The sequence below is a fragment of the Melanaphis sacchari genome, unplaced genomic scaffold, assembly GCF_002803265.2.
Source record: "Melanaphis sacchari strain LSU unplaced genomic scaffold, SCAv2.0 Contig44_pilon_pilon, whole genome shotgun sequence".
Lineage (NCBI taxonomy): Eukaryota > Metazoa > Arthropoda > Insecta > Hemiptera > Aphididae > Melanaphis > Melanaphis sacchari.
Window position 1 is genome coordinate 3623950 of NW_020271295.1, and position 21141 is coordinate 3645090.

At 27.2% G+C, this 21141-nt stretch overlaps 1 protein-coding gene across 4 annotated transcripts in view; it reads left to right on the plus strand.

Moving 5' to 3' along the window:
• Positions 1 to 20575, plus strand: part of LOC112597962 (RNA-binding protein fusilli) — a 67799-nt gene extending 47224 nt beyond the window's left edge. For 2 of the 4 annotated variants that reach the window (XM_025344229.1, XM_025344230.1), the window contains exons 5-12: positions 3778 to 3867; positions 4492 to 4546; positions 10765 to 10875; positions 11104 to 11279; positions 11338 to 11432; positions 11504 to 11719; positions 12527 to 12820; positions 13028 to 14251. In XM_025344229.1, coding sequence (XP_025200014.1) covers positions 3778 to 3867; positions 4492 to 4546; positions 10765 to 10875; positions 11104 to 11279; positions 11338 to 11432; positions 11504 to 11719; positions 12527 to 12820; positions 13028 to 13945 — 1955 coding nt within the window. In that variant the 3' untranslated portion in view covers positions 13946 to 14251. Of the gene's footprint in view, positions 1 to 3777; positions 3868 to 4491; positions 4547 to 10764; positions 10876 to 11103; positions 11280 to 11337; positions 11433 to 11503; positions 11720 to 12526; positions 12821 to 13027; positions 14252 to 17613; positions 17880 to 19880; positions 19933 to 20075 lie in introns of those variants that run through there. The other 2 variants (XM_025344231.1, XM_025344232.1) reach the window with 2 other exon arrangements.
• The last annotated feature ends 566 nt before the right edge of the window (positions 20576 to 21141 follow it).

A 21141-nucleotide genomic window follows, 5' to 3' on the forward strand; every position in this document is an offset into this window, starting at 1 on the left:
AATTCTTAAATTTACACTAATTATGCTTATTTCATTGAAAATTACTGATTTTAAAAAAATTATCAATTATTAATCATGAATACTAACACTATTGGTAATCATAAGTAAGGTTTTGGCTCTTGTAATGTTTTTGTTTCCTCTACCGAGTATGACGTGTGATAATATGTGTATGTAATGTGTATATATACTGCATAGGCCATAAACGTATTTACTACTAGGCAACAAATAGTATTCTTGTAAGGAAAATAAGTAGTATCAAAATAATATCATTAGTTATAGTGTTGAGAGTAATATTTTGATTCTTTTTGTTTTCTTCATGTATAATTTTCGCAATTATATTATGGGCTATGGACTTTATACAACTGTTTATGGTGTTATCGTTGTTTTTTCGTTTATATTAATATTATTAATAAATTACTTGTTATTCGACAAACATATTATATTTGAGAAATAGTTTCCATAAAAAACGTATATTATTTTATGAATTTTACATTCTAATAATTATACAGAATAAAATAAAATAAATAGATAAAAACTAGATTTATAAGTACCTATCTATATAATCTTTCTCAGTCTCCTTCTTCCCATTAATATAAATCGATTAAATAAAATGGCTCGTTTTATTTTTATATCGGTAAATGGCCGATAACTTATACGATGACAAATAAAAACAAGAAGAAATTGGTATTTACGGGATACATGGATACACTTAAGGAGATGTATATTATCACAGGATCGCTATATTTACAGGATTAATTTTATCTGTTTTTATGTTATTTGTTATTTGAATTGTATTCAATTTATTTCGACCTTTTACCGTTTAACGTGATCACATAAATCTTCGAACTTGATAGATATAAACTATAAAATTATTCTTGTTACTTTCAGATAACGACAAAAATAAACTCTTGTCCGATTATCATAATATGATTTATTATTCCTTATCTAATTCTGCATTTTAGAGCTAGAAGTATCGTTATGTTAAATTTCTCAATATTGTATTGTGTTATATTGTAATGATAATCATCATACTTTGATCATATTTTAAAATCCTACGAAACATACTGATTTTTGGTCACGTGACGTCATTTTTTCAGTAATGTAATAATATCATTAATCTAAATAAAATATATTATAAAAATTTGATACCTATTGTCTTATAAATTTTTTTTAATGTAATTAAAAACTAAAATTTAGTTTAAAAATATGTATACATAAAAAGTTTATATACTATATTAACTATAAAGATATACATTTTATTATTATGCATAAAGTATTTTGTGTAAATATTGAAAATATCTTTTAATTTGTTCACTCGCTCTTGAAACACTTGTAAGCATCTAGAATGTCTAGAGGATACTGATTTTTATCGTCGATAACAAGTATTGGAGATTAATTTACAAATAAAATTAATGAAAACAACAGACACAATGTATCGTCTGTATGGTATTAAAAAATGTGATGTTTAGTTTTTTTATAAACCATCACTCAAAAATAATATTTTTTGTTAAGATCGCTATTTTGAAGAATAACTTTTTTTATACATGATATAAACATAAATACATCATCTAAATTCTTATTGCTAATATAAGAATCTTATTCTTATTTTATAATCTGTTTAAAATTGGCTAATAAACATACATGTGGAATTTTCAAATAAATTGATTGAATAGTTCAATAATTATTGTGTGATATAATATTATTATCTATTAATTTTTATTTTAATATTTTAATCCATGTTTCCTGAAATTTTCTTGAAAACACTGAATGATAAATTAGTGTCTAATGCAATTAGAAACTTTTTCTTGGTTTTAAATACTATCGAATATATTTTGGCTGTCGAATATTTTCTACTCCTATCATATTATTGTTACTCATAAGTCATAAGTAATAATATTATATTACAATTTGAGTATCTATTGTTTTTTTTTTTTTTTTTTATCGTTTTAAATTCTATCGTTTGCTCCTTCACATCTGTTGGCTGCGATTATCAGAATAATCTTAGTCTATATTAAATATAAGTAGTATAGAATATTATTGTAATCTAATATTACGTGTGGTGTGTACCTACTGTGTTTATATGGCATATACCTATAATTGTCAATATTATCTCTTGTTTTTTTTTTTTTTTTTATTTATGTAGAGAAATATTTCTTCAGACATTTTTAATAGAACTTAGAATTGGATATTTTTACTTGATACAACTTTTAGGTTTATATAATCGATCCTCATATCTTTAAAATAATTAATGGAGTTAAATATTATTTTTAACTAGTATTTCATCTTTAATTATGAAACGTACATAATGCCACAATGAAGAACACGGTTAGAACGATTATATAAGTAAAGTTTTCAAGTTTTATTAATAAATTAAAAAGTTTATAAAAATTAGTATCAAATATTTAGATAATCATTAAAGCAATCCGGGGATCGAATTCATTAGTAGTTTTTACTAACTGTTACTTTAAACAACTTGTGTCAATTACCATTTATAAATTAAAGACATTTTTGCAAAATGTAGCATTTTTATGTAAAAATGTCTAGTCATTTTTTTTTATCAATTATATTTAATCTACTAGATTATTTAACTATTACCTATATATTTTTTTTTAATTAATCAGTTCTAAATTTATTTTAAACATTATGTACTTACCGTTAATTTTTTTTTATTGAAAATATATATTTGGAAACTTTTTTGTTTTATTTTACTATATATTAAAACGGAACAAAAATAACTGCCTTAAAAATATACTCAAAGAAATTATCCAATTACATGTATATAATATTTTATTGTGTCAATTTAATGTAAGATGTATCTGTGTGACGTCACAATAGCCTAAAAAGTCTTTTTACATTTTTCACGTACTTAATGTATTTTTTATGCATTTCACTTAATAAAAAATTAAAGTGCTCAAACGTCAATAAAAAAATTCATTACTCGCACTTTGCTCTCGAGAATACTTGATATCTGTATACTAACTAGGTGAGTAATGATCTCGAAAGGTACACCTCTCATAAACCGCTACATACAGCGGCTGTTCGTTATCAGTAACAAGTTGTATGTGCAGCCGTTAATCGCTTTACTTACTATATATTATATTATAATTTATGTGCTCAAACGCGCAAACACAAAAAAAAAAACAGTTCATCGAAATGAACAAATGAATGCCGTAGTTATACTTTATTGTTTGCCCTGCGTTAAATAATAATATATTATATTTCATTTACGGAATAACGAAAATATTATTGGTAACTACTACTTGGGTATAATGTCTAATACTATTAACTAATTATATAATTGTGTGTTAAATTGGTATATTTAATTTTTAATATATATAATAGTAATTATTTTTAACTATATTTCGTCAAACGCATAATAACATGAACATTTTTGATTATATTCACAGCACACTCTTTGCAAATAAAAATATTTTTAAAAACCATAATTATAATACTGTTCAAAAAAAAATACATTCATACTTATGATTAGACATCATAATTAACGCACCTGGCTGGCTCTGACGACCCACTTCGATTTGCATAATATATATTTAATTTCTGTTTAATTCAATTACGAACCATGTATTATATTTTATGTTCCTATTAATATTATGCATGTATCGGATTGTTTTTATCGTACATAATAATATCATTATTTAATATTACTGTCGATTGTGTTTTTAAATGATACCATCATAATTAATTTTATATTACATATTATTATTGACTATTGCTGTTCTCACAAAGTGGTTGTTTCCTTGACCCCCGACTATTTAGATCTAGAAATAACTCATGAAATTGATTCTCAGTTCTACGTAGCCGAGGTCAAGGATATGGTAAACATTGTCCAAAGGCTCATAGCTGATGGTAAGTTCTTGGGTATTAAAAATTCAGTTTTTTTTGTTTTTTACTGCCATCAGATGTGCCCATGCATATTAGGATAGAAAAAAAGAAATTAAACAATAATTATTTTCTGAGTATTCTGTGTCGCAATGCTACCAATCGTCGATCTATTTCTTCGGTGGAGTGTGATGGAAGGAGTTAAATGAGCTGTGCTAGCAGTTTTGTAGCTCTTGCCCCGCTCCGTGTCCAAGCATATTTAACCGAAATTTAATGAAGTCATCAAATTTTAACCGTCTCTTACACAGCGAGTGTAATCCAATATTATTTTGTTGTGTAATTTGTTCAACGTCTTTCAATAACGTATGTCTAATTTTTTTCTTTCCAACCCTCTCCCCCACTTTAACTAATTTATATACTCATCCGAGTAACAGGAAGTGCATCGTTCAGCGAAATTTTAGTAAACAATATTTACTCATCGCGATAATTATTACTATAATATATATATATATATATATTATGTGTGTGTGTGTGTGTTTCGCAATCGTTTTTGTTGTATAGCCAGTGATGTTTTAGTATTGTAGGAAATCATTGGTGGTTATTAGTTTGTAAGTTGAATATTTTAAGAAAACAATTATGTTCATGTTTTAGGCCATACCTTTAATTCACCGGAAATCGTTCAACTAAAACTCGAACCGGGTATTTGGTAAGTTATACATTATTTATTATTATTATTATTCCTATTATTATTACCTATATCTTTGTAATATATTTTGATATCCCTGTGTAGTTTTTAGTTTTAATGATTTCAAATTACAATCATTAATTAAAAAATCCTATTAAATAAAATTGTAATTGGATTGGGTAAAGGATTGTTACTTTTTTAAAAGTTATTGTGACATAAGATATAGCAATAATATTATTATCGAATGTTGTAACATGGTCAATTTATTTTAATATGACTCATGAAAATAGATTTAAATTGTCCATTTTGATAGGTATGTATTATTTATACGTAATAAGAGCCCAGAGGTCATTTTGTTCATTATTTATTTTTAATAATTGCATTTAGTGTCACGACTAATATTTTTGAACTTTAAAGTAATTGATATTTTAATTTTCGAATCAAGAATCAAGACATAGTAAACTCTATATGCTTAAATATATTTGAGTAAAGCCCACAAGTCAGGGTAGCTTCTGCCTCCTTTTTGTCAGGAATTGCATCACTATCAGCGTTTAAAAATTATCTAAAAAGTAGTACTTTATTGTTAAAGACTAAAATAAGCACAATCGAATTTTCATCTATTACGATTAAGAATAAAAATAAAGTTTAACTAATACAGAAGTAAGTGTAGATACTAACTGTTGAAAGCTGTTTTATATTTTTGTTATTAATCTTATTGAGATGATTATTATATCAATAATATTATTATTATTTTATTTATATATTTAGCCATTTGTATGTAAATTATATTATTTATATTGAAATTTTAAATGTGTATATTGACTTAATTTAGTGGCTGGGTTGCTATTTAGTGGATATATTTGCATATTTTTCATGACAAGTTTGTTACCTAACCTTATAGACTTTTAGTTGTATAATCATATTTTTTTTTAAATTTTTATATGTGTAATACATATAAAGGTTATGGCTTATGAACAGTTGAAAAAAAATTATAATAATAAAATATCGATTAACACCATTCGTTGTCAACCAACAATCTATCCTATTTCGGCTCGACCGATTAATTAGATTAGTGTATTCTTATAACCATTATCATCGTAACACATTAATATTGATTAATATTGTAATTTATAGGTACTCATTATTTGATTTTAAACACATGTTTGAACGTCGGGCTGAAATCGACACCCTTTAATTGGTGGGTACAACGAGTGCATTTTTTGTTATCCTAGCTTGTTAGTTTGTTACATCGAAAATGACACAAAGATCATAATATAAAAATCTACCCATAAATATTTTTTATACATTTTATTTCCATGCACATGCTTGTCCACCGATATATTGTACTGTCTGTGTCGTCGATTCGTAATCTTGAGGTTATCGGTGTTCCGTTTTGTTTGCGATAAGCTACAATCGCCTATTATATTATAAATATATATTTTTAAATAACCACTATAAAATTAAAACACAAGAGGGGAAAGGAGTCATGAGAAAATATATACGTGTAACTTTAATACAACGCATGTGAGAAATTCTCTACTTATTTTCGCACCCTTTCCCAATAGTACTTAATGGTAGGTAGTCAAATGAAATATCAACGACATTGTATTGTGAAAAGTATTCATAAATAAATGCGAGCTAAAAGTTATCAATATTGCAAGAAAAAAACTGAGCACCTATTTATTGTTAAGGTATTTGTTATTTTTACTTTTTACTAATTTAGAACTATAGGTATCTACTGCCTTTGTAAATACTAGGTGCTTGTGAACTATGTGACGTTTACATCAGTCACCACTACTATTTTCCGTTATTCATTAATATAATAAGTCTTCTATTCGCTTATAAATAACATAATATTTCCCTGTGCATATATAAGGGCGTAGAACAATTAATTATTAATTTTAAAAGATATATATACCCAAATTGTATATTGTCCTACGTGGCTACATTCTACTTGTATTATTTCTGGGACATTTCCGACAATATTTCATATTTTCATATACTATTATGTTCATGCATTGTACAACAATAAACAGGTCTCATTATGAACATACCTGCTGCGCAAACACAAGCGTGAATAGGTAATATGACTATAAAAAATAAACCGTATTTTTCGATGAGAGAACAGTTATATACCTACGATTAAGTATCGTCTGTTTTTACTACCACATATAGGCATACCTATATATTTCTAAACATTTAATTTATTTTAATTTTATGGTCATGGTGTGATGTTTAAACATAGCATTCTCAAATGTGTTTTATTGGATGTATTCGTTTTAATTCTTCTTCAAAAATAAATAATTTGTTATGTATCATTTATTTTAAATATGCGTTAAATATCATATAAATAACCAATTATCAATTTCCAATATAAATGAGATTTTGTAAGTAAATCATTATATTATTATTATTCACATTATATTGATTTAACGCCGAGGTTATCGGTTATAACTTATAAGTGATAGGCATACATTTTTATACTTAATTTTTTTGGTTGGATAGCGGAATATGATTAATCAACCTATTTTAAAATGGTGTTAAATCTTAAAACATATAAAGAATCTGAATTACAATATTTTGTCCGTAAAAAAATTACCTTACTAGAATAGTTTTTTTGATTAGATTCTAAATTCTAAATTTTTAAGTTTTTTTTTCAAGTGTTACACCACTTCAATATTTTATTAGGTTCTAGTTTATCAATGATCGTAATAATTGTTAAACGTATTTTTCAAAATTAAAATTGTATGACCTTAGAGTCCCAATATTAGATGATTCCTTCACACAAACTTACTGTCTTGATATTTTTATTTTTTTCTTGTTTTGATATATATAAATATTATTAAATACTTTCATTATCACTTAAACTTATTGTAAAAAAAAAAAAATAATTACAGATTGTATAATTCAGAAAAAAAAATATCCTAAGACAAGTAAATGTATATTATTTCAATTCAAAATAACATTTTAAAAATTATAGAGGCCAAAAGATAATATTATAAAATAAAAATTATTACTAACTGTAATTGCATATTTAATTTATTAATTTACTATTTATAATTGCCTTTTTTGATAACAATTACTTTGATATGAAATATGTCCATAATATACTGGTTTTAATGTGTTTTTAATTTGATAACGTCAATTATTTTAAATAAAAAATTATCTTTATATGTTTGGAAGAATGAACATAAATCTTTAAAGATATTTAAGACATTTATCAATAACCTATAAATATTTGAACGATGAAAATCAAGTTTTTCTTAAAACGCTATTTTATTATTACTGATACTATTTAGTATTTCATTATTTCTATACCCACTTATTAAATGAATCCAAAATATTTTGAAAGATATGTATTTTTTTTCGAATACCTTATCGTTTTATTTCCAACAATATGTTTAATTAAAGTGATAATTTAAATTGTTTATAATTATTGTTATTTAGATTACAATAAGATTTTGTGTAAATACTCAGTAATTTGCCTGTTACAATTCCGTGCCTTTCATCAAGTTATCGTTTTTATATTTTGATGATAATGATACTGTGCTGGGTTATATGCTTTATGCTAAGCGCTTATTTATTATTTTTCCGTTAACTGGTCTCAATTAGACAAGTAAAGCTAATATTTGAAAATGTTTTTATAATCTTATTTATTTATCATCTATTATTAATAAATATGAATGTGATGTATTATATCAATTTTAACGCTAATGAAACTAAAAATCTTGCGTACGATCAGATGTGGTGCCTTTCAGTACTTTTTTTAAGTTTTTAAAGTCTTATTAATGTAATAATACATTTATATGTTTCTATAATATGATTCTTGAAAAGGCAAATGTTTCTCTCAAGATAGCTCTTAACCGTTATTAATATTATTAATTATTATTTTCGTAATAGGTAATATATGCGCATATACGGCATTTACGTCGAGTTATGTAGGTACATCTATTTATCATAAAACGTAATATAATAATTCTAATTTATATTATTGTGAAACTCGTCGCCAACAACTAGTGTATGCGTGCTCGCATTCAGCAGCCTGCAGTAGCACGCGCGTTCATAGTAATTTTGACAGTTTATTACACACGCCGTTATACATTTTTTTTTTGGTTTTGGTTTTTTTTCTCATCCGTCTCATTATAATAATATGTACTATATTACTATATAAGTAAAAAATTAATTCTCCAAACGTGCGCGTGTGTCGCACAAACTCTTCGCACACTAACGTAAACAAGTACACGAGGCGAACACAATACCTACACACGCACTAACATACTCTTGACTTATGGCGTTGACACTAGCGCAGACGATAGAAAAAAAAAGAAAAAATACCTTGGGCTCTCTGTCTCCCTCCGCACTTACTGTTTTATTTCATTTTACACTCTTCGAACGCGCCGGCAATGCACGCTCGAGTTATGATCGCCCTGAAAAAAACATATAGGTACAATATAATACAAACACATGTAATATTATAGGTACTACCTATAATACTTTATATTTTAACATACACATCCACTAAGAGAATTTCGACGACATACCTACCTACTTATAATAATAATGTGATTATGTTTTCTTATCTCGTTCGAGTGTTGTTTTCACAATTCACGGTCGGTATTAGATAAATATCCCGGATTGGTCTCAAAAAAAATATCATAATTTTAGTTTGAGGGAGATAGATAATCGCATGTAAAGGTTTTATTATGTATTATTCATCATGACGGCGTCAGCGATATTTACGTAGTTACAAAATGTTAACATTTATCATCAATAATATAATTTAATATTATATTGGAGACTTTTGATGTTGTCCTCGATTTGAATTTCTGATTACGACCATGACAATTACGATTGATGAGCAAAGGTCGGGAGTTGTAAATAGGTAATGAAAAAATGCATATTTTGACGAACTCCAGGTTTCCTGTTGTCCAACTATCTACTTACCTACTTCTTCCCGTTTTTCCATTGCGTCTTCGTTTCATAATTGAGTTATCAATACCAGATTTTTCGTTTGCATATGATGTGTTTTGTTGTATTCTGATTTATTGTTGAAACAAATGAAACAACTATCGTTTTTCAATTAATCCATTTTTTTTTTAATTATCCACAATATGATAGATAAACTTAATGTCTTGTATTTAACTTAATGCTTAGCTGACGGGAAAAACAAAAATGATGCCAACTTCTCTTTTTTTATGCGATAATTTATTAAATAGGTATCTACACAATACAATTATATTTTCCAGACGTGTTGTATAAAATAATTAAAAGTCAATAATTATTAATAACAATCACATAACGACACTCGCATAAACATGGATCTCAGAAAATGAGTGTTTTATATCATATATATGTATATCAATTCTATTTGAGTTCTCGATAATTACCTCAACGATTTTTCTCACTTCTGTAATAATCTACGGCATGCCTATCTACTTGTTGTTTTTATTTTAATTTAAAGTAATATATATATATATTTAGATATTTTTTTATTGAGCCATTACTTTACTGAGAGCAATTTTTCTTTTATTATTGTTTTTTTCATTATTTTAAAACGATAACAACGTAATTTATAATTTAAATAACTATTTAATAGCTGCTTCAACTGCTTTAATATTATCTACCTTATATCTTAGATTATTTTTTTAAACCTTATGTTACATAAAAGTCTTGTGTTTTTATGCATAGTGCATATTATATAAAAATGTCCTTGTGTATATACGTATACCATGGCATAGAAATACAGATATTTAGATATTTAAATTATATTCAAAAATCTATGAATACTTTATTTCTCTTAGTAAGTATTAGATGTATATCATACATTTAACTTATTTTAATTTTAACTAGATAGTAAATATATTGTGATTTATACTGAATGTTATGTTTTTCTACAAACATGATTTAAATATTATTATTGAATTAATTTTTTTGGTAGATAGGTAGGAGTTTAAGAGTTATCATTGTTTCACCAATTTGTTTAACTTATTTTTTCTTTACCATTTATGATTTTTAATTACATTTTAAAAAATTTCAGACTATTTTTTATACCTACTAAATTAATTAATTATAAAATAGTTTTATTAATTTATTCATTTGTAGCTTTATACTCTAATGTTATTTAGTCTCTATTGCCTTCATTGGGAAAAAATTGAAGGAAATGCAAAAGTGTAAAAAGAAATGTTTACCCGGATATCAACAACTCTCAACTATAATCTTAATTTAATTTTTGTTTATAGTTGGAAAAATGAAGAAGTAGATAATAATTGTGTAGTCAGAGCTAGAGGTCTACCGTGGCAATCATCTGATCAAGACATAGCCAAGTTCTTTCGTGGTCTTAATATAGCCAAGTAATTTTTAGTTAGAAATTAAAACTTTTATGCCGGGTTACATAAACAATCACTAAAAAGTGATGCATCAATAGTGAGCTAATGATTCCTTAAACATGATTTAATGACCAATGACATTATTGATACATTAATTTTTAGTAAAACATTAAATTAATACATTTCTTATGTAACTCAGCATTAAAATCTTAAATAATTTAATCATTGCTATATTATATTTTATTTTTGCAGAGGTGGTGTAGCATTGTGTTTAAGTGCGCATGGTCGTCGTAACGGTGAAGCAGTTGTACGTTTTGTGAACCAAGAACATAGAGACATGGCTATGAAAAGACATAAGCACCATATTGGTAGCCGTTATATTGAAGTATATAAAGCTAATGGCGAAGACTTCATAAATGTTGCTGGAGGTATGATGCTAAATTAAAGAAATTTTAATATTATAAAATAAAAATAATATTTTTACAGGTAATAGTAGTGAAGCCCAAGCATTTCTCACTAAGGGAGCCCAAGTAATAGTACGCATGAGGGGCTTACCTTATGATTGTACAGCTAAAGATGTTGTAAGTTTCAAATACATACATATATAACTGTTCTATTACTTGATGAATATATTTTATTTTAAAAATATTAGATTACTTTCTTTGAAAATGGTGAGCAAACTTGTTCCGTAATGGACGGAGAAGATGGTGTTTTATTTGTTAAAAAACCTGATGGACGTGCAACAGGTGATGCATTTGTTCTATTTGCTGATGAAGATGATGCTCCTAAAGCACTTAGCAAGCACAGAGACTTAATAGGTACAAGGTACATTGAACTATTTCGAAGTACAACAGCTGAAGTACAACAGGTAAAAATGTTTGAAATATTTTAAAACAATTATTACAAAAAATTAATTATTTCTTGAAGTAAAATCATTAATTTTTATTAGAATAAATATATATATATATATATTGCATGCAATTATTAATTCAAATTTTTGATTTGATAATATATTGTTGTTTATTTTTTCTATGGAAAAATTAAATAATATACATAGTACATAAATGTAAATATTTATACTTTAAAAATATAGTATTGACATGTAAATGATTATCTACGGAAGCTAGACTTATTGTAAAGATAAGGGTTCTTATAATATCTACTCACACTAAACAATAAAACTTTAAATTTATCACACTTAGTTCAGTGATTATAAAACTTATCATACAATTTTCAAATATTTTGGAATTACAGAATGAAAGTTCAATACAATTGGAGTATAACTATAATATTATTTAAGCTAATAACTTAATTTTTTAATTTATTACAATATCACTGTTTTATAAAATCTAAAAATGATTAACAAACTAGCTATAACATCTATATTCAATTCCATTGCCATTTTAATTTCAGTATTAATAAAGTTTATTTTTCCAAATTCTGTTCTATATGTAGGAATTCAATACATATTACTTTGTTTCACTCTTGTACAATGGTCATGTTTAAATTTAAATCTTTAAATATCAAAAAAAAATCATATTTGACAATATATGTCCACACATATAATTGTGTTAAATTTAATAAATTACAAAGTAGTTAGTGATTAATAATTTACATATTTATTTAAAAATAAATAATTTATATTTTAGCTTTTAATTTTTTAAATTTTTATTAGGTTTTAAATCGTGCTATGGATCCATCTGTGCGATCAACAGCTAGTGATAGCAATGGCAACATTACTACTCCAGTAACAACAACAGCTGGTGTGAATAATTCACCTACTGCACTTCTTGGGCATGTGCCACTTCTTCCATTGCCTCAGCATGTTATTACTAGTGGCACACGAAAAGACTGTATACGCTTACGTGGACTTCCATATGAAGCAAATGTAGAACATATACTTGAGTTCCTCGGAGAACATTCCAAAAATATTGTATTCCAAGGTGTACATATGGTTTATAATTCTGTGGTAAGTAAAATGGATAGAATAGTTTTAGAGGTAAAAATAAAACTAAACTGTATGCTTTGCTTTGAACTAAAAAAAATTGGTTAATTTAAAATTATTTAACTATGTTTTATATGTATATGTTTATTCCTAAGTATGTGTGTATATCATTCAGTTAATTTTCTAATGTATATTATTTAAATTATTTAAATTTGGAATATTATCCCATAGGGTCATGCATCTGGTGAAGCATTTATTCAAATGAACAACGAGGGCAGTGCTGCTCAGGCAGCTATGGCTAAACATCACAACTATATGTCTTTTGGCAAAAAACAACGGTACATCGAAGTGTTCCAATGCTCTGGTGAAGATATGCATCTAGTGTTGACTGGAGGAGGTGCTGCGTCAGGAGCTTTATCCCCAGTAGCTGCCAAAGCGCTATTATCACCACCTGGTATGTTACCTGCACAGCCTCTAATGACCACCAACCAAGTAGCTAATCCTGGTACCCCAGTCCCTACCCTAATGCCCGCTTGGGATCCAATGTCCGTTTACGCGCAGAATTTAGCTCAATCCATAGCCCTTCAACGTGCGGCTGTGGCAGCAGCCCAACAACAACAACAACAGCAGCAACAACAACAGGAAACATGGTTATATCAACTAGCTCAGCATAATCAACTAATAAATCTTGCATTACTTACTAAACAGCAACAAGACATAAATGGTGGTATGGCACAACAACCTAATATTCAATCTATATTATCTCCAAATGCAGCTCAACAGTTGTTAGATAACAGTGCCCAAAATTACATGGCTAAAAGTGCAGCTGCACCATATATGTACTTTAATATGCCACGATTTCCACACAATATAGCAGCTAAGCCTTATGTGCCAGTTTCTGCTGCAGGCGGCCAGTTTGTCATGCCACCAACAGCCAATTCACCACAAAAACGTTCATGGCAACAAGCATTTCCTGGTGGCCCTGAAAGTTCTAATAAACGGCAGTTTGCACCACCTTCTGCTTCTGCTGCTGGACCTATGTTCCCAATGAATCAAGGTCCTAATGCAGCTGCAGCTGCAGCCGCAGCAGCTGCCATGGCCGCATCGTCCCCTTATCTACAACATCCTGCACAATTTTATACCATTTAACTTCTTTCCAAAACCCTATTTTCTCTCCCTCCAATGTTAATTTGCTGTTGTTAGTTTGGTTATTAGAGCTTATAACCGGGTACATGGTTAGTGGTTAATGGTTACACAAAAAATTATTTTAATTTTTTAACATTATCCGTCCTCTGGATTATATATTTTTCTATTATATATATACAGACTGCACAAAGCGTACTTAAAGCAATCGAGCTTAAATCATTTACAGGGTACTGAACGAATTTTGTAAATTAATTTTTAACTTTTTTTTAGTTACTTTTAATAGATTTTAAGACTAATTTTAAATCACTAATATGTATTTAAATATTGTTCCCAATTAATTCTTGGAATTTATTAGATTATGGACCACTATGTTTTTTTATTCAATTCATTGAAATCATAAAATAATTTCACTAAAAATTTCTTTAACTTCAAAAACATCCCAATTTATATTATTTTTAAATTTTTTTGTTGTTAGGATTATTTGTTATTTATTTTCGTTTTCTTCTGTCTTATAGTTTTATAGGCCCTGTTAAACTATTATTATTATTATTATTATTATTATTATTATTATTATTATTATTACTATTATTATTATTATCATTTATATTATTATTATTATTTTAGTTTTTTCCTTGCTTTGCTAGGACTAACCTAATGTGTTTAGCTTAAAACCTGTTTTAATCATATCATTTGATAAGATGTAATATCATTAGATTATTACTTACCTTTTTTGTTTTAATTAGTTATTTAGACACTTATAGACTTTAGACATTTTTAAGTTAAGTAGTTAAATAATTTTATTTTTATTTATAACATTAACACCAATTACGTTTTGTTCAAAAGTCTCAGGCTTTCGCTATTGATAAATTTATTTCTTCTATATTATCTGTTTCATACACATTGTGGGATTGTTTTGCGCTTAGATATTATATTTAAAGCTTTATGTGGTCCAATCACTTGTATGATGATTGGAAGGGAAATTATCTATAAAATAGTATAAAATCTACAACCATTAATAATAATCAATCTGTCATTGTGGTAAAAATGGTTCTGGGGTTAGTACAAGCTTGGTGTTTTTTTTTTTGCATGATCATTATTATACTTATATCACTGTTAGCACATTTTTTGTTGTTCTGTTCAAATATTTTATTAAACCAATACATGTTGTTATCATTACAATGTCAAACTTATTCATTGCATGTTACATTTGACTTTTACTGCAACGAATTGTATACTGTTAATACTGTTGCATTATAAATTATAGTATTTTTTAAACACAACCGACTACAACGTGTTAATGAACAATATACTATTTAGTATTTAATATTTTTATTTTTCTGAAATCCTTTATACCTAAGATATAATATATTTTTGAATTTTTTTGGATAATTTTGTTGTATTAAGACACCTAACAATACATTTGAACAGAACAACTGGACCCTATTCCCAGGATTCAATGACTGTGTGGGCAGAAATAAATTTACTGTAGCGGAACCTTGGGATTTGTGTGCTACTAAATATTTTAATAAATGCTGTATCTAAATAGCGAATATAAAATATGTACAAATCTTTTATTGATCAGTTTTTTTTTTCAATATGTTACGCGTTAATATTAATAATCATAATAATAGACGAATTATTTTTATATAGTAATATAAAATATATCGAAATTTTACCTAACGGAATTTGGTGTTGAAGTCATGTTTTATTCTGCTTATCTTTCATATTTGTTGTATACGTTGTTGACACTGGACTGGACTAATTCCTTTGTACGATTGCAGGGAGATGAGAAAGCTCTACACAGACTTTAGTTTTACTTTGCGATATTTTTTTTAAGTGTGCGTAAAAATTAAAAATAATATTACTATTTATTGTACATAAGTATATAAAATTGTGATTTATGTATCTGGATTTCAAAAACCTCACCGTCTGACGGATCTGGGATAATATATGTCGTGGGTATTGGATTCGAAGGCAGTTATTTTGTGTTTTGGCGACGTGATTTAAATGATTTATTCTAATAGTATAGATTTGTAACTTATGAATAGTAAAATAAAAAATCAACTTTCGAATCTGATACACGCATATATCGTGCTTCCCGAACTTAAGAGTAATGTGTATACACGTTTTTATTTTATACACATATTATAGTCCTATTCTCCCGCAATAATTGCTAACTCATCTTATATTGTACCCGATCCAATTCGTAAAACAAATAACTAACCAATAAACAACGATTGGGTTGGTGATACTAGAGTTCTCCTCGAACATTCAACCTGATACGACATACACGTACATAGTATTATAATATTGTTTAATAGTATATTATTTATAGGTTAGGCATGTATATGCATGTAGATAAAGAAGATGCGGTGGCTCGACGGGTATATAACGTATTGTCATATTAAGAAAAATGAATATCTGATGATGGTGTTTGTGAATCGTTTTATAGCCCTCATAAAATACTCTACCGCAACCTATAGTCTATACATAAATATTACTTGGTGTGAGAGATCTTTACCCTTATTTGCTACCCGTCTGATCACTCTATCGCGAGAAGACGTGAGGTGGAATGATATATTATTATTAATATACCTATAACAACTCTCTGTAGCTTTTTCCAAGCTCCTCTAACAATACCTGGCTGCAGGTGGTCAACATTCGGTGTGCCACGGTGCAGGTGGTTACGCGCAGCAGGTACATGATATGTGGTTGTCGGTGGCGTCTAGGGTTTTTTTTTAAGTTGATACAGCAGAAATAAGAATTCTACACAAAAAATTATCATCCTTTTTTTGTAATATTTTGACATAATATGCTTTATGGTTGATGGTACTATCCTCAAAAATTTATATGGCGCCACTAGATACCTGAACATTGCCTCCGATGGATTGCCAACATAAAGCAGTTGTGTTATAAAACTGTACTTTTTATGAAAAATTAACTTAACAAAATACTCGCTTATTCTAATATATATAGAGGTTTCATCTGGTCATCAAGAATGGATGCAAAAGGTGTAGCGGATCCGTGACTGTAATTGAACAACGAAAAAAAATCGTTCGCTTGAAATACTTTTTTATTTATTTATTTTTTATTTAGACGTATTTTATCATGGCTTATATTATTTTTTTATTTTATTATATTTGTTCTCATTACAAAACGTATTAGATTTAACTACGGTGTTCACACATGTTGTTGGTAAATAAATTTAGAGCACGGGGCGTATAAAAGCAAAATTTATAAATTGGTTGCTGGTGATTGGTGGTGTTAATCTTTCCGGTGAGTTCGTTAAAACTATATAAATAATTTTTTAACATATATTACACATAATATTCAATAATTTAAAATAAGTTTAATATATTTTTTTAAATTGCTTATTTCACATTTCCTTTCGCTTTTAATGTCCGAGGAATGTTGACATATTATTTTATCATTATCCTCTTCCGTCATTCCGTTTCCGTGCTTATGAGACTAATGATTTTGTTTTTTTGATTTTATATGTATGAGTATACTTTCCAAGCGCATATTATATTTTATCCATCCTTACCGCATACTGGTTTAATAACTTTTAACTATATACTATATAATATAATGCATAAATATAATTATATTTATATTTTGCTATGTTATAATAACATTATACTCTAATAATTATGTATTATGTGCACATGCAGGCGGACCGTTAATGACTTCTCCACCGTTCCCGCCACCAACTTCGAACTACTCGCCGTTCTCTGGACCACCGCCGCTGATAGGCCACCAGCCGCCACCGTCGCTGGGCGCACCTTACCCACCGCCTATCCTCTACTGGCCATACCCGTCGCCACCCATATCACCTCCGCACCAACAGCCCGCGCTACTTATCATGCAGGGCACGCCACCACCAATGCCACCCCCGCCGCCCGTGGATATGTGCAATCTCATACACTCTGTGTCCGAGGTAGATTTATATTATATTATTTAATATGTTTATATATAGGTCATTGCTCATACTTATACTATTAGATCATAAAAAAATATGTACCTAATATCTCCATTATGCTACAGTATCGGAGAAGATTGATTTTAAGGGTGTACCAGCGCATCTAACGTGTTTTCTTATTACATTTAATTTTAATTACACTGTATACACTCTTAGTTCTAACGCATAAAATGTGTGTCTGTACATTATAGATTTGTTATTATCTCGTTTCCTTACAAGTAAACTACTGACTACGCCTCTGATCTATTATAATATTATTTAAAATATCATATACTACCCGGAATTTCGGATCAATTATCGTATCATATCATAAAAATTATGCGCAAGAACAACCCATTTATGGACTTTTAAAGCTAAAAATCTGCAAAGAGGGGCCAAGTGGGGGCAACTAGTATACTGCACACCTATTGTTAATTACGATCACCGTCTAGGCCAGATTGACCAAAGTTTTGTGTGTAATGTATTTTATATATTGTATAATACTGCAGGGTAGTTGCATTTGTAACTACTTTACACTAAATTATAAATTATAATAGTTTAAGAAATATTATATAAAATTATTTATTACCTATATGATCTAGAATCCCCTTATAGCTTAAAAAAGTAATGTGAATCGTTATGTTACGTATATGTGTATAATGCAAGTCTCTTCAAATATACCTAGAAGTTGTCTAGTAACTCCTCAAGTTATAAATATTACATGAATTGGTGGGTGATAATTAGATAAAAATGTTGATGCTATATTACAGTGCAAGTTTGGATAAGAAATTATTGGTTTTGGGACTCGGATTATTGGTTTTTTTTGAGACATAATTGATAATAACTGTCAATCATCTTGATAAAATATTTGTTTTCTAAGTAAAAAACCATAAATTAAAGTTCTTCTTAAGTCGTTCTTATAAATATCAAAGATACATAGTCGTGTTTTTAAGCATTTAAAATTAAAGTTTTAACAAGTATTGGTTATTCGAAAAATGTTTACTATAAATAAATGAAACATTCTATTATAACTTAATATATTATTATATCCATGTGCATAATGAAATATTACATTTTTTTTTCAATTAATATTGATAAAGAAAATTTTTTTTTCTCAATAAGTTTAAGATTAGGTTAAAAATATTTAAGTAGTAAAATAAATAAGTATAAAAGGTTAGGTTATACTGGTCTAATAAAGTTTCAAATAATAACTCTTTTTATAGGAATTTATTTTTAAGTATTTTAAGTTATAAATTTGATAAAATTAGGTATGTTAACAAAATTCATTTTTCACCTTAATTTGTATGTTTATTTTTATTTCCTATTCACATTAAACAATGAAAGTTATAAATGTAGGCTAAATTTAAATTATTTATACCATGAACCTATTCACAATGTCTTAGGTAACAAATTATAACAAGTTCATTCTACCGTAGTACTGTATTATTATTATTATTATTATTATTATTTTAGAAAAATAATAATTTACTAATATAGTAATATACGAGTATATAGTAATAATATTATAAATATATTATAAAATATTAGGGGGCACACCTTTGTTCAGAATCTCTATCGGTTGTACGTATTTAATGTTAAAAAATTAATTTTAAAATTAATTAATTCTATTGAAGTTGTGATTCTAAGTAATAAGTTACATTCAAAATTTGAATTCAAATTTGCTTTTGTATAATTTGGCTGTTTTTCAAACTATAAAGGACAGTCGGTTTAAGTATATAATAATAGGTATGTCTTAAGTTCTAATTCGTTTATTATCTAATATATTTTAATTCTTTTTCTGTATTAGACTATTAAGATCTTACCGTCAAAAATAATCCTTGGTACTTTTATCTTTTATCCATCACCAAAATATGCTAATCAGTCTAATCTGGTTCAATACTATTTAATAATCTAACCAAAAAAATTATTTTAGTTTAAGTTTTAACTAATTAAATTTTTTTCTTCAATCCTTATTTTCAGTGGAACATCGACTACATGCAACAGAATCCTCAATTTTGCACAATGAACGTAGGTATGTTTGTATAAAATATTTATATTTTTTGGTTGTATATCCAACCTTTACAATATTATAACTTTAATTTATTACCTAAAACACCACCGATAACGAAGATCAATCGTCACAGAAAGTTAATCATTAAAATTAACATTTTACAGGTCCGATGGGTATGCACTCGGCTGCGGCTTGACGTGACACGAAACAAAGGCCAGCGGCAATCGACACAACGCCGTTGACGCTATTGACTGGATTACGTATTCATTATTTAATTCCAAGTCATAATAAGTAAATTTTGTGCAAAGTACAAACGGCAACGTACTTAACGTGTTTATAATATATAAATAGTAATGTTTGTATTTATTTATACCTATATATTATATTATATAGAGCGAGATATATTTCTATTAGATTTAAGACTATATATATTTATGACAGAAAAAACAGTATACATAACTAAATAGTTAAAAAAACTTTCAATCTTAAAAAGCTCAGCCAACAAATATCATTTAGTTGTCTTCCACCGCGTGTATTAAAAGCAAAAAATAATAATACTTAATCCTCATTTTTATTTTAGATCACGTGTGCATAACAATACAATATTTACATACTATATATTACCATATTGAAATTAGTAAATCGAATATAATTTCTTAGTTTTATGTGAATTATTAACATTTGTTTTCAATGTGATTTTTATTATTTTTACCAATTTAGTATTCTTTTAATGAACTTTACTTGTCTGTATAATATTCAATTCTTAAATGACTCGATATACTTTCTGTTTTATTTTATTTGTGAGTATACATGGTGAATTTCTTAGTACATTTACATGTTGCATCTCAATACATGTAGGAATGTACATATTTCTTAGATTTTTAATTTTTTCAAATGATGAACTATTTAATGACTCATACAATTTTTAATTTCATGTTCTGAAATGTAATATTTTCTAAAAATATCAGAACATGAAATTCAGAATACAGATTTGAAATTTATAATATATCAAAATTCACTTTTAAAAATTGTATTATTTCACAAATACGTGGTATTATGGTACCTACTTTAAATTAAATTAAATAATAATTGACCGTAACAAATCGTGTAATGAGTGTCTTAAGTTTAAAAAAAATCACCTTGTATAATTAGTGTATATGATAAGAATTACGTACTACACATAACAATTTAATAATAACACTGGTGTGTGCACGTTATTTTTATAGATGG